This window comes from Sceloporus occidentalis, unplaced genomic scaffold (assembly GCF_023333645.1).
Source record: "Sceloporus occidentalis isolate IW3139 unplaced genomic scaffold, rSceOcc1.0.p SCAF_2, whole genome shotgun sequence".
NCBI classification, from domain to species: Eukaryota; Metazoa; Chordata; class Lepidosauria; order Squamata; family Phrynosomatidae; genus Sceloporus; species Sceloporus occidentalis.
The window spans coordinates 273,226,423-273,238,160 of record NW_028316982.1 but is presented as its reverse complement, the minus strand read 5'-3'; the positions used below and the strand labels follow the sequence as shown (position 1 = coordinate 273,238,160).

Here is an 11,738-nt window from a genome sequence, read left to right as displayed (position 1 = left end):
CAGTGGGTTTCCATGGCCGAACTGGGAATTGAACTCTGTCCTCCAGAGTCATAGTTCCACACTCAAACAACTGTGCTACCGTGGCATGAATGTACGTGTATACTAGAGTTTGGGGCTGTTATTGTGTCCTGCATTTTCATTGACTGCCCCACAGTTTGCAGGGCCTTCTTTACATTGAGGACATCTGGTCACCCTAGCTTTGCCACACAAACCCCCATAACCACAGGGCACTGTGTGCCCACATCTGGCAAGAAACAAGAATCCAGCTCCTTGGTGCACATGGCTCCTCTCCGGATGTGCCCAAATGCCCTGCAGCGTGGCACGCATTGTGGGTGCCATGGGAAGGAGGGTGAAAAGGGGATTGCCACAAGAGGGCCAGGAGGCCGGTCAGTCTAGGTCTAAGTCTAGGGCCCCCGGCATCTCCCCTGGCTGCCTATCTAGCCTCCCTGTCTTGTCCCGAACTCCAAAGCCCAGCAGGATCTGCCTGGTGGCCTCTCCCCTTGCATGGTCGCCGGCAGAAGGGCAGGGCCACCCTATCTCCCTTGGACAGGCCACCAGGCCCAGAAAAGGGTGGGGAGAATGCCAGGGGCTGGAAGAGGAGGAAGGAGACTCAAGTGGTTTCATAGAATCATAGAGTCTTGGAAGAGACCCCAAGGACCATCCAGTCCAACCCCATTCTGCTGTGCAGGAACTCCCAATCAAAGCATCCTCGACAGATGGCCATCTTGCCTCTGCTTAAAGACCTCTTTATTAAAGATTCCTTTCCTTTCCCACGTTTCCAACACCAATCATTGGCAGTTTTAAACATATAGCAATTTTGACCGGAGTCATATACCACCTATATTGCATTTTGTAATATTTTTCTCTGAGATCTCTATTTACCGTATACTCAAGATGTTTTTTCCAGCATCTTTCCCAATCTTCGCTCAGGTCATGAAATTCAACTGGGAGAATTATTGCACTTAGGGTGGAAAAATGAAATGCATAGATATAGGATGGGAGACATCTGGTAGAACGAGAGACTTATGCATGTGAAAGGGATCTAGGAATCTGGGCGCCACAATTCAAAAAGGACATTGAGAAACTGGAGCGTGTCCAAAGGAGGGCGACTAAAATGGTGAAAGGTCTGGAAACCTTGCCCTATGAGGAACGACTCAGGGAGCTGGGGATGTTTAGCCTGGAGAAGAGAAGGTTAAGAGGTGATATGATAGCCCTATTTAAATACTTGAAGGGATGTCATATTGAGGAGGGAGCAAGCTTGTTTTCTGCTGCTCCAGAGACTAGGACCCGGAGCAATGGATGCAAGCTGCAGGAAAAGAGATTCCACCTCAACATTAGGAGGAATTTCCTGACATTAAGGCAGGGGTAGGCAACCTGCGGCCCGCGGGCCGGATGCGGCCCGGCAAGGCCTTGGGACCGGCCCCTGCTCGGTCCTGCCACCGATTGCCGCCGGGGCCTTTGGGGGGCAATTGTCTATAGAAGCCTCAGAAACATGCATTTATATTAACATTTTTTTAAAAATCAGCAATTTTTTTTGCGTGCCCTCCATTTTTTTTAAAAAAAAGTGTCTTCCATTTGAAAATTTTGTCCTACATTTGTCCTGGTTTATTTATATATTTAATTTTTTTAAAAAATTATTTAATTATTTATTTTTTGGCTTCGGCCCCCCCAGTTGTCTGAAGGACAGCAACCCGGCCCCTGGCTCAAAAAGGTTGCCTACCCCTGCATTAAGGGCTGTTCAACAGTGGAACAAACTCCCTCGAAGTGTAGTGGAGGCTCCCTCCTTGGAGGTCTTCAAACGGAGGCTGGATGGCCATCTGTCAGCGATGCTTTGATCTGGATTTCCTGCATGGCAGGGGGTTGGACTGGATGGCCCTTGCGGTCTCTTCCAACTCTATGATTCTATGATTCTATGATTCAACCATTGAAAGTATAGAAGCACTCTCCAGGGTCCAGGGACACCACTGGCTGGGACCCAGGAGGGCAAGGAATGGGCTTGGCACTGTGGGAAAGCACTTTTGGGGTCTCTCTGGCCTTGCACAGAACCCCCCCCCAACACACACACACCTCTTCTTAATGGCTGGCCACTACAGGAAGGACTTCACCCCGGCCTCTCATGCAGCCTAGCAGAAGCTGGTCAACGTTGTGGCCCATGCCTTGACCCGCCGGTACCACTGAGAAGGGTTAGGGTTAGGAAACCATCCCCTATGAGAATCACTTAGAGAGCTGGGGATGTTTAGCCTGGAGAAGAGAAGGTTAAGAGGTGATATGAAGGGATGTCATATTGAGGAGGGAGCATGCTTGTTTTCTGCTGCTCCAGAGAACAGGATCCAGAGCAATGGATACAAGCTACAGGAAAGGATATTCCACTTAAACATTAGGAAAAACCTCCTGACAGTAAATCCAAAGCAGAATAGAGTTAGGACTATTACTTCCCTTGATCTGGACAACGTACTCCTATTGGAATATTTCAAAGCCTAGGATCATATTGGCTTTTTTAGCTGCCGCATCACACTGTTGACTCATGTTCAACTTGTGTAGTGTGAACTTTGGATCAGTTCAAATCGATTCCACGATCCCAAATCTAGGCAACTCATAAGCAGGTTTAATTGTGAATGTGAATGAGTCCTAGGACTCCCTTTCTCAAGTACTGCCTTCAAGCCAGGTGTCCCCCACCCTATATCTTTCTGAAGAATTTCCGCACAGCAAGAGCTTTTCGACAATGGAAGATGCTGCTGCCTTGGCAGGTGGTGGAGCCTCCTTCTTTGGAGGCTGTTTTTCAACTGAGAGTGGATGGCCACCAGCCCGGTGCTTGAACTGTGTCTTCCTGCATGGCAGAAGGGTGCTGGACTGGATGGCTTTTGGAGATCTCTTCCAACTCTAGGATTCTTCTTCTTCTTGAACAAAATGAGCTTCAACAAGGAGAAATGTAAGATACTGCACTTAGCTAGAAAAAATGAAATGCATAGATATAGGATGGGGGACACCTGGCTTAAGGAGAGTTATACATGTGAAATGGATCTAGGAGTCCTAGTAAACCACAAGTTGAACATGAGTCAACAGTGTGATGTGGCAGATAAAAAGGCCAATGCAATTCTAGGTTGCATCAATAGAAGCATAGCATCTAGACGAAGGGAGGTCATAGTGCCCCTCTATTCTGATTTGGTCAGGCCCCACCTGGAATAACACTGTGTCCAGTTCTGGGCCCCACAAGTCAAAAAGGATGTTGAGAAGATGGAGAGTGTCCAAAGGAGGGCCACCAAAATGGGGAAGGATCTGGAAACCATGCCTTATGAGGAAAGATTTGGGGAGCTGGGGACGTTTAGCCTGGAGAAGAGACAGTTAAGAGGTGATATGATAGCCCTTTTTAAGTATTTGAAGGAAAGTCCTATTGAGAATAGAGCAAGCTTGTTTTCTGATGCTCCAGAGAATAGGACCTGGAGCAATGGATACAGGAAAAGAGATTCCACCTCAACATTAGGAGGAACCTCCTGACAGTAAGACCTGTTGGACAGTGGAACACAATCCTTCAGAATGTGGTGGGGTCTCCTTCTTCGGAGGTCTTTAAGCAGAGGCTGGATGACCATCTGTTGAGGATGCTTTGGCTGTGAGTTCCTGCATGGCAGAAGGGGTTGGACTCAATGGCTCTTGGGGTCTCTTCTGACTTGATGATGATGACGATGATGATGATTCCTCCTCCTCTTCCTTTCTGGTCTGTGTCAGCATGTGCTGCCGCTGATTTTCCCCATGTCCAGCCACACCCGAGAGAGTGACAGCAGGGTGGCTCTGCCCTGCTCCAGCCAATGCCAGCAACACCCACCCGCCATGGAGGAGGAACCCTGGCACAGGGTATAAAAGCCCTGCCAGGAGCAGACCTGGGCTCAGCTGTGCAATTTTCCTCATCCCACTGTTGAGCCGGACCACCTCTGTTTGTAGCCACCATGGTGCACTGGACCGCCGAAGAGAAGCAACTCATCACTTCCTTCTGGAGCAAAGTTGATGTGCCCACTGTGGGTGGCGAGGCCCTGGCCTGGTAAATTGGCACAGTGGTCCCCTTCCCATGATTGCTCTGGAGGGCTTGCTCCCTTACTCTCCGTCTTTTTTTTTTTTGGGGGGGGGGGAATCAGGTCTGACCCTGTTTTCTCTGTCTTTATCTCTCTTCTCTTTCCTCCTTGCAGCATGATGGTCATGTACCCCTGGACCCAGAGGTTCTTTCCTGATTTCGGCAACCTCTCCAGTGCTGCAGCCATCTGTGGCAACCCTCGGGTCAAGGCACACGGCAAGAAGGTGCTCACCTCCTTCGGGGATTGCATCAAGAACCTGGACAACATCAAGGAGACTTTTGCCAAGCTGAGCGAGCTGCATTGTGACAAGCTCCACGTGGACCCAGAGAACTTCAAGGTGAGCCTCGCTCCCCTTGCGAGGAAGGACAGGCTGCCATGTCTGCCTGTGGAGAAGACTGGTTGGGTCAGTGTGGGGTGGCAGAGGGGGTCCTGCAGGCAAGGGAAGGTGTGGGTTGCCAACGTACGCACACGTGTGTGAGAGAGGTCATAATGCAATTGCAAAAAACGTGATTCCATTATTGTACAAGGGCCAATGCACAGGGCAGTCTCTCTCGTTTATTGGGGTTTTTTGAGGTATGGTAAACTGTAGTGCTTTGAACCTTGGACCATGACTTCAAAGAACAGGGTTCAAATCCTGGCTCGGCCATGGGAACCCACTGGGTGATTCTGGGCAAGCCACATTCTCTCAGCCTCAGAGGAAGGCAAAGGTGGCAAACCTCCTCTGAACAAATTTTGCCAAGAAACCCCTGTTATAGGTTGTCTTTAGGGTGGCCATGAGTCAGAGACAACCTGAAGGCACACAACAGCAAACAGAGTGAGTGGTGTGTCCCTGGTTCAGAGCCAAAGGTTTTGAAGCCAGGTTCCCCGGTGTCAAAAATCATGTCCTTTTTCCACTGGATGGGCAAACATAACCTGGTGCCAAAGGGTGAGAGGCATGCCTGCTCCTGTTGAGGGAATGGTGCATGGTTGTGCTCAATGCATGCTCTCCTGCCAGTGGCCTGATGCCCAGGTTTAACCCTCATGGTTGTTCCACTTTGGGGAAACCTTATTGCCTTCCTCCTGCCTTGCTCCCCTTCAGTTCTGTAGGGGGAGAACGCTCTGGTTGGCTTTTTGTGGGCTTGGGAGGCCGAGGAAGGATCATAGCATCCCTTGGCCTATCCTGCAGGGTTGTGGTGGGGCTATGGGTCAGAGGAAGGTCTCCCATCTCCCCATTCCTCTTCCAGCTCCTGGGCAGCACCCTCCTTATCGTCCTGGCTGGTCACTACGGGAAAGACTTCACCCCGGCCTGCCACGCCGCCTACCAGAAGCTTAGCAATGTGGTGGCCCATGCCTTGGCCCGCCGGTACCACTGAGAAGCCACCACCGTCAGGGAGAAGCGGCCACCTTTCCCCCTTGCCTTGGTCCATGGGGTGGGATGGGGGGTGGGGAGGGTGGGAGAGCCCCCTTGCCAGCCCCACATCCCCTCCTGACCTGACCACCGAATAAAAGCCAACCCCCTGCAACCTGAGTTGACTCTCTGGGTCTTGTCTTGTGTGTGTGTCTTTTTCTGGGTAGGTTGTGGCGTGGGCACACATGACCCAAAGGTAGTCTTGGAGCAATGGGGTGGACAGAGGCAGATGGCATGGGGTGGGGTGGAGGATGGCTGGCAAGCAGGACCTTCTGCAAAGGAGAAGGACTCCAAAGCCACTCCTGAGGGTTGGCAAGGGCTCTGTGGATGTGTGTGTGTTTTTCTGTGTGCATGCATGGAGTGTTTGAAGAGGGGCAAGTTGCACAGACTTCTCGGGTGGGCAGGAAGACTGGCATTGATCTGTTTCATCTACCTAGGTGTGTGTGTTTATATGCATGCATGGAGTGTGTGAATAGAGGCAGGTTTTGCACAGACTGGCATTTCATAGAACTATAGAATCCCAGAGTTGGAAGAGAGCCCCCAGGGGCATCCAGTCCATCCCCCTTTGGCCATGCAGGAACTCACAACCAAAGCACCCCTGTGACAGATGGCCATCCAGCCTCTCTTTAAAAACCACAAAAGAAGGAATTTTTTTTCCTGCAAAAGGAGAATATGTACAGTAAAGCAGATAGAGCTTTGCACATTGATCTATATTATCTCCTTAGATGTGTGTGTGTGTGTTTCAGTGTGCATGCATGGAGTGTGTGAAGGGGGTGGGCAGATGGCACACACTTCCCAGGTGGGCAGAAAGACTGGCATTCATCTATTTGATCTCCCTGAGCACCTGCCGAGCATCGTTGCCTCTGCTCAACACTACAATAGCACTTGAGCCCTATTTGAATGGCTGTAGGTCCATCGGGTGGTGTAGGTTTCTTTTTTGGGACATGGGGGTCCTTTGGGATTCTCTGTGAGAGAGTTCTAGCACTCAGAACAGCAGACTGGAGTTCTCCAGCAGAAGGGGCTCTGAGGGCACCAAACTGCAAAGGATGCTGAGCCATGAGCTATAAACTATGCTTTGTGGACACTCCCAGGAGCTCCATCCCACTCTGCTTCCCAAAGGTCCCTTTGGCCCCACTTTGGAGTGTGTGTGGGGGGGTCTGTCTTGTTTCTCTATGCAGCGAGGGGGGTGATGCCAGGCCTGCCCCCTACCCTTCCTCCTCCCCTATGCCCCCCATGCCTGGCATTGCATGGTAATAGGAAAGCAGTGTGGCATGGATGTGGGTCTGGTGATGTGGAGGGATTTGTTACACTGCCAGGGAGCATCTCAAAGCAGGGACCCTGTTCAGCAATATCCTTCATTTAAGGGTCTCCTCCCTTTGCCCCCCCCCTTGAATAAAGGGGTGCTGTGAGCAACACAACCCGGATTTCCCCTTCAAAACAGAAGCATTCAGGAGGGAGGGAATCAGGATTCAGAGCACAATGCGCAGGGAAGAAAGAGTGTGACCTCCATGCGCAACGCCCCAGTGAGAAACACTTATGGGGGGAGAGGTTTGCCGGAGAGGGGACACTGGGATCTTGGACCCTCTCAAGCCCAGAAAAGAAGGTTTCCCTTGGTCCCTCTTGCACATGGTCGCTCACGCATCACATGCACTGATGTGGGCACTGCAGCCTATAGGCTTTCTTCCTTCTCCACAAGCCCATTTGCTCATCTTTCTAGTTGTGGGGGCAGGGGGGGATACACGAAAGAAGTCACAGCACCCCCTCCCCAGCTCTCCCTGCAAGTTGTTGTGGGTACAGGCGGAAGGCAACATCCCTGGGGCTGGGAACCACTTTCTCCATCCTGTGGGTTGGGGTTCAGCCTGGCCTCCTTCCGTCCCAAGGCAGGATAGAAATAATAAAATAACACAATTCATTGCAACACCCATGTGCCAGTTTCAGGGCAGGGGGGGCTCTACCAGACCCGGAAATTCTAGAGGAAGATTGCAGAGTCTCCAACCCAGCTGCTAAGAGGAAGCCTGCATCTATATCTCCTACTGGCCACCCCCAGAAAGCCCAGGGAGATGGGGCTGGGCAAGGCCAGGCTGTGGGCACAAGTGGCCCCAAGTCCGTTTTTCAGCCCCTGAAGCCTGCCTGGTGTGATCCCTCCCCAAATGTTTGGTGGTGATCTTTTCTCCCAGTGGTTCAATGCTCTCTCTTTTGGTGCTGGTTTGGGTCAGATGCAAAACCACATTTTGGGGGGTGGGGGGTGGGGGGAGAGATAATTGGGCATGAAAGCAAGAGGCATGCTTTATGAGAGACAATTATGAGCAATGAGAAAGAAAACATGGACAACTGCTGATTTACATTGTAAGGGAAATGCCCAAGGGTCCACAAGGCAAGGGTCCATTTGAAAGGGAGCCCAAAAAGCCACAGGAGATTGAAAGTCCAGTGCAAGACACTTTATTCAGCTGAGGCAAGAATTGCCGCACCTAAGCATCCATTGACATCACTTTTTATAGCAAAAGAAATTCTTTGTTAACACAGAGTTAGCTTAATTGGTTATTTGGTCACACATGATTATACAACAGGCAGTTAATTGGTTATTGTCTAAAACACCTAGTAATTGGCTACATCTACTGTCCACGCAGCGCTCACGCTCATGGCTCTACATTTGATAGAAGTCTGGAATGCAAAAAGATCCTTAGCTACTGCAAAGAGATAGCTAGCTGAGCTAGCTAGACTCCTCAAAGCCACTTGCTAAACACAGGCCATTGTATTCAGAGCCCTCTAGAGAAAGGAGGGGCTGAGAAGGTGAGTGTGTATGCAATAGTCACACACAGGAAAAAAGGGTGGGGGCCAATCGCCCATTTGCACTTTACTCTGCAGCTCATTCTATGACTCTACTGTAACCACTGATTCTTTTGCAAAGCCATGTACAGAAGCAGAAAGCAAGAAAGCTTAGAGGTAGAGATTAAGGGAAAATATGTTCAAAAACAAAAAGCATGCTTGGGGAGAATGGTAAAGCCTGAGAGACCTATCTATATCTGTTGTTAACAGGATCATAGGATCCTAAATGGGAAGAGACCCCAAGGGCCATCCAGTCCAACCCCCTTTTGCCATGCAGGAACTCTCCATCAAAGCATCCTCAACAAATGACCATCCACACTCTGTCTAAAGATTTCCAAGGAAGGAGACTCCACCGTTCTCCATGGAGGGAACGTCTTCCACTCTGGAACAGCAATGAATGTCTCAAGGTTCCTCCTAATGTTGAGATGGAATCTCTTTTCCTGGAGCTTGCCTCCATTGCTCTAATTCCTATTCCTGCTCCAGAGAATGGGGCAATGGGTTCAAACTACAGGAAAAGAGATTCCACCTCAACATTAGGAATCCTAAGTAGTGTCAGGATAACCTGGGGTTTCACCCTCTGCTTTGGGTTTTGCAAGAGAATTTGAGCAAATAGGGATCGGGATCAAATTCAAGTGGGAATGATGGCCGTATAATCCAATTTGCGATTGGTTTTATAATGTAGTAGGAACAAGCCCATAGAATCATAGAGAGACCCCAAGGGCCATCCATTCCCACCCTCTTCTGCCATGCAGGAACTCTCAGTCAAAACATCCCCATTGACAGATGGCCATCCAGCCTCTGTTTGAAGACCTCCAAGGAGGGAGACCCCACCACTCTCCATTGAGGGAGTGTGTTCCCCTGTCAAACAGCCCTTACTCTCAGGAGGTTCTTCCTAATGTTGAGGTGGAATCTGTTTTGCTGTAGCTTGCATCCATTGCTCCATTGTGTCCTGTTCTCTGGAGCAGCAGAAAACAAGCTTGCTCCCTCCTCAATATGACACCCCTTCAAAAACTTAAATAGGAGTTATCAATAGTTGTGACATAAAACAACTAGCAGAATTAAAATGATACCCTCTGAGTTACAATGTCATGTGCACAGCCTAAGTCCCCCGTGTAGATGTATATGCATAGGATAATGCAATTTAAAAGTATTGTTACCCATGCTGCTCCATATAAATTTTGGAATCCATGATGACCCTTAATGACCCCTGGACGAACTCTAGCAGCCTGTCCTCCATTACTGGCAAAGCGAGAGGACATGTCCACCTCCCCTGAGGGAGCACCCATATTAACATCTTAGAAGGTCTGGGAAGTCGCATGAAGGGATTATCATAGGACCAGGAAGAGCAAATGTTTGCCTTGCCTGAAGCTATCACCCCCTCCTCAAGTCTGTTGTCCGAACAACTTAAGTCATTGATATTATCAGATCCAGACATCCAGGTGAAAAGAAAACCTTTAGAACACCTTTCTTTCGGCCAAGCCAGCCTCTTTGCCTCCGGCCAGATTTGGCCTATAAAAAGTCCCCACTTTGGCTGCTCAGGGCGCCATTTTCAAGGTCTACTTGCTCCGCGTCAGTCGGACCTCTGTTCTGGTAGCCGGCATTTCTGCTCACCCTCCGGCTGCGGAGCGGACTTGTCTCACTGTCCAGCACCCCATTCGCTCCCCGGAGGGAATCTACATTCTGGTAAGCATTACGTTAGTGACCCCTGAAATCTGTTCCCATCTTCCAACCCTAATTTTCCTGAGTCCTGAGTGTGTGTGTGAGTGTATGCGCAACGCATGTGTTTTTCCCCTGTTTTAAATAAATTAGACATCTAGTTATTAATATCCGTCTCAGCTTTATTTATTGGGATCCCCTGGTCTACTCCGTATACATATCGGGAGGGCGATTTCGGTGGGCTCTCGTAGCCAGCCCCTCTTGCAGTACTTGAGCTAATAACAATAATAATAAAATTCCCCTTAACGGACCCTTGGCTACAGTATAATTTTAATTTTGCCAGTTGTTTCTCATGCCAAAAGTGATGTGGGTTTTTTTTAAAAAGAAAATTTAAGAAGAAGAATAAAAGAAACATATTTAAAATGTAATTCTAAAAATCTTGGGGTGCCTCTTTCCTCTTCCTACTGAGCCTCAACCCCATTCGCTCTGTTGCTTCAGCGTTTTAAAGGGATCTCTCATATTCTATTTTCTGCCATTCCCCCCAAACTGGGACTTAAGGCAGCTTCCTGAATCACCTTGTGTTTCTCAATATTTTGTGTGGGCCTCTCAAGCAAATGAGTCAAACTGCGAGGGAATGCTATCCAGGGTGTCTATGCTGGCCATAGAGCAAAGTACAAGAACAGCCCCAAATCCCTCCCTACTTTCTCTCTGAGAGCAACAGCAGGAGCAGCAACATCATCTTGTGCAAAACGCAGCCTGTGACTATTTTTCTTTCTCCTGTGTGGTTTTTAACACCTTCAGTTGACAAAGAATCCAGTGGAGCTTCAAAACCTTGCAACATGTATTTTATGCCTTTTGGTTGGTCCAATGAAGGTATCACTCTTCTGTGGATTTGGGGTGTTATTGTACCAGGGCTGACAAAATAAAGCTCTAACACCATCATACTTTTCCTTTCCCTGCGATGATACTTAACTGTATCCTGTCTGATACTCCTCTTATCCGCTTCGATCTTCTGGAGAAATGGGATATAAATAAATTTTATTTTATTATTTATAAACTGTATTTTTATTCTTTTAATAGGCAATCTATTTTACAATTGTAACAATTTAATCATGTTTTAATGTGTCACTTTTTAAAGTTGCATTGTTCTTTTAAGGTTGTCAGCCGGTCTAGGTCCCAGTTCTGGGGAAAGAGTGTGATGATGATGATGATGATGATCATCATCATCACCTTTGCTTGATGAAGAAACCAGTGGAGCTTTGAAAGCTTGCAATCTGTATTTTGTGCATTTCCATTGGGCCAATGAAGGCATCGCTATTTTGTGGATATGGGATGTTATAGCATACACATAGCTCCAGTTTCTCAATGTCCTTTTTGAATTGTGGTGCCCAGAACTGGACACAGTATTCCAGGTGGGGCCTGACCAGAGCAGAATAGAGTGGGACTATTACTTCACTTGATCTGGACACTATACTTCTATTGATGCAGCCTAAAATGGCATTGGCCTTTTCGCTGCCTCATCACACTCTTGACTCATGTTCAATTTATGTTCTACCTGCAGTGTGGAGGCAGCCTCAGGCCCCATACAACCAGGCCAAAATAAAGCTGCTGCAGGTCACTTTGGAAGTATGCTGTTTAAATGATGCATGCATCCTAAGAGTCTGGAAGCTGCGCTAAAGCTGTGCTCCAGTCCCTTGGAGAGAGGCTGGATGGCCATGTGTCACAGGGGATGCTTTGATTGAGAGTTCCTGCATGGCAAAATGGGGTTGGACTGGGTGGCCTTTTTGGGGTCTCTTCCAACTCTA

General features: G+C 48.8%; 1 protein-coding gene across 1 annotated transcript; it reads left to right on the top strand.

Annotated features, from left to right (window-relative positions):
- The first annotated feature begins 3,875 nt into the window (after positions 1-3,875).
- LOC149320222 (hemoglobin subunit beta-2) lies at positions 3,876-5,571 on the top strand. The gene is made up of 3 exons (XM_089513164.1): positions 3,876-4,033; positions 4,179-4,401; positions 5,288-5,571. The coding sequence occupies exons 1-3, from the start codon at positions 3,942-3,944 to the stop codon at positions 5,414-5,416; spliced, it is 444 nt and encodes a 147-aa protein (XP_089369290.1). The 5' UTR covers positions 3,876-3,941; the 3' UTR covers positions 5,417-5,571.
- The last annotated feature ends 6,167 nt before the right edge of the window (positions 5,572-11,738 follow it).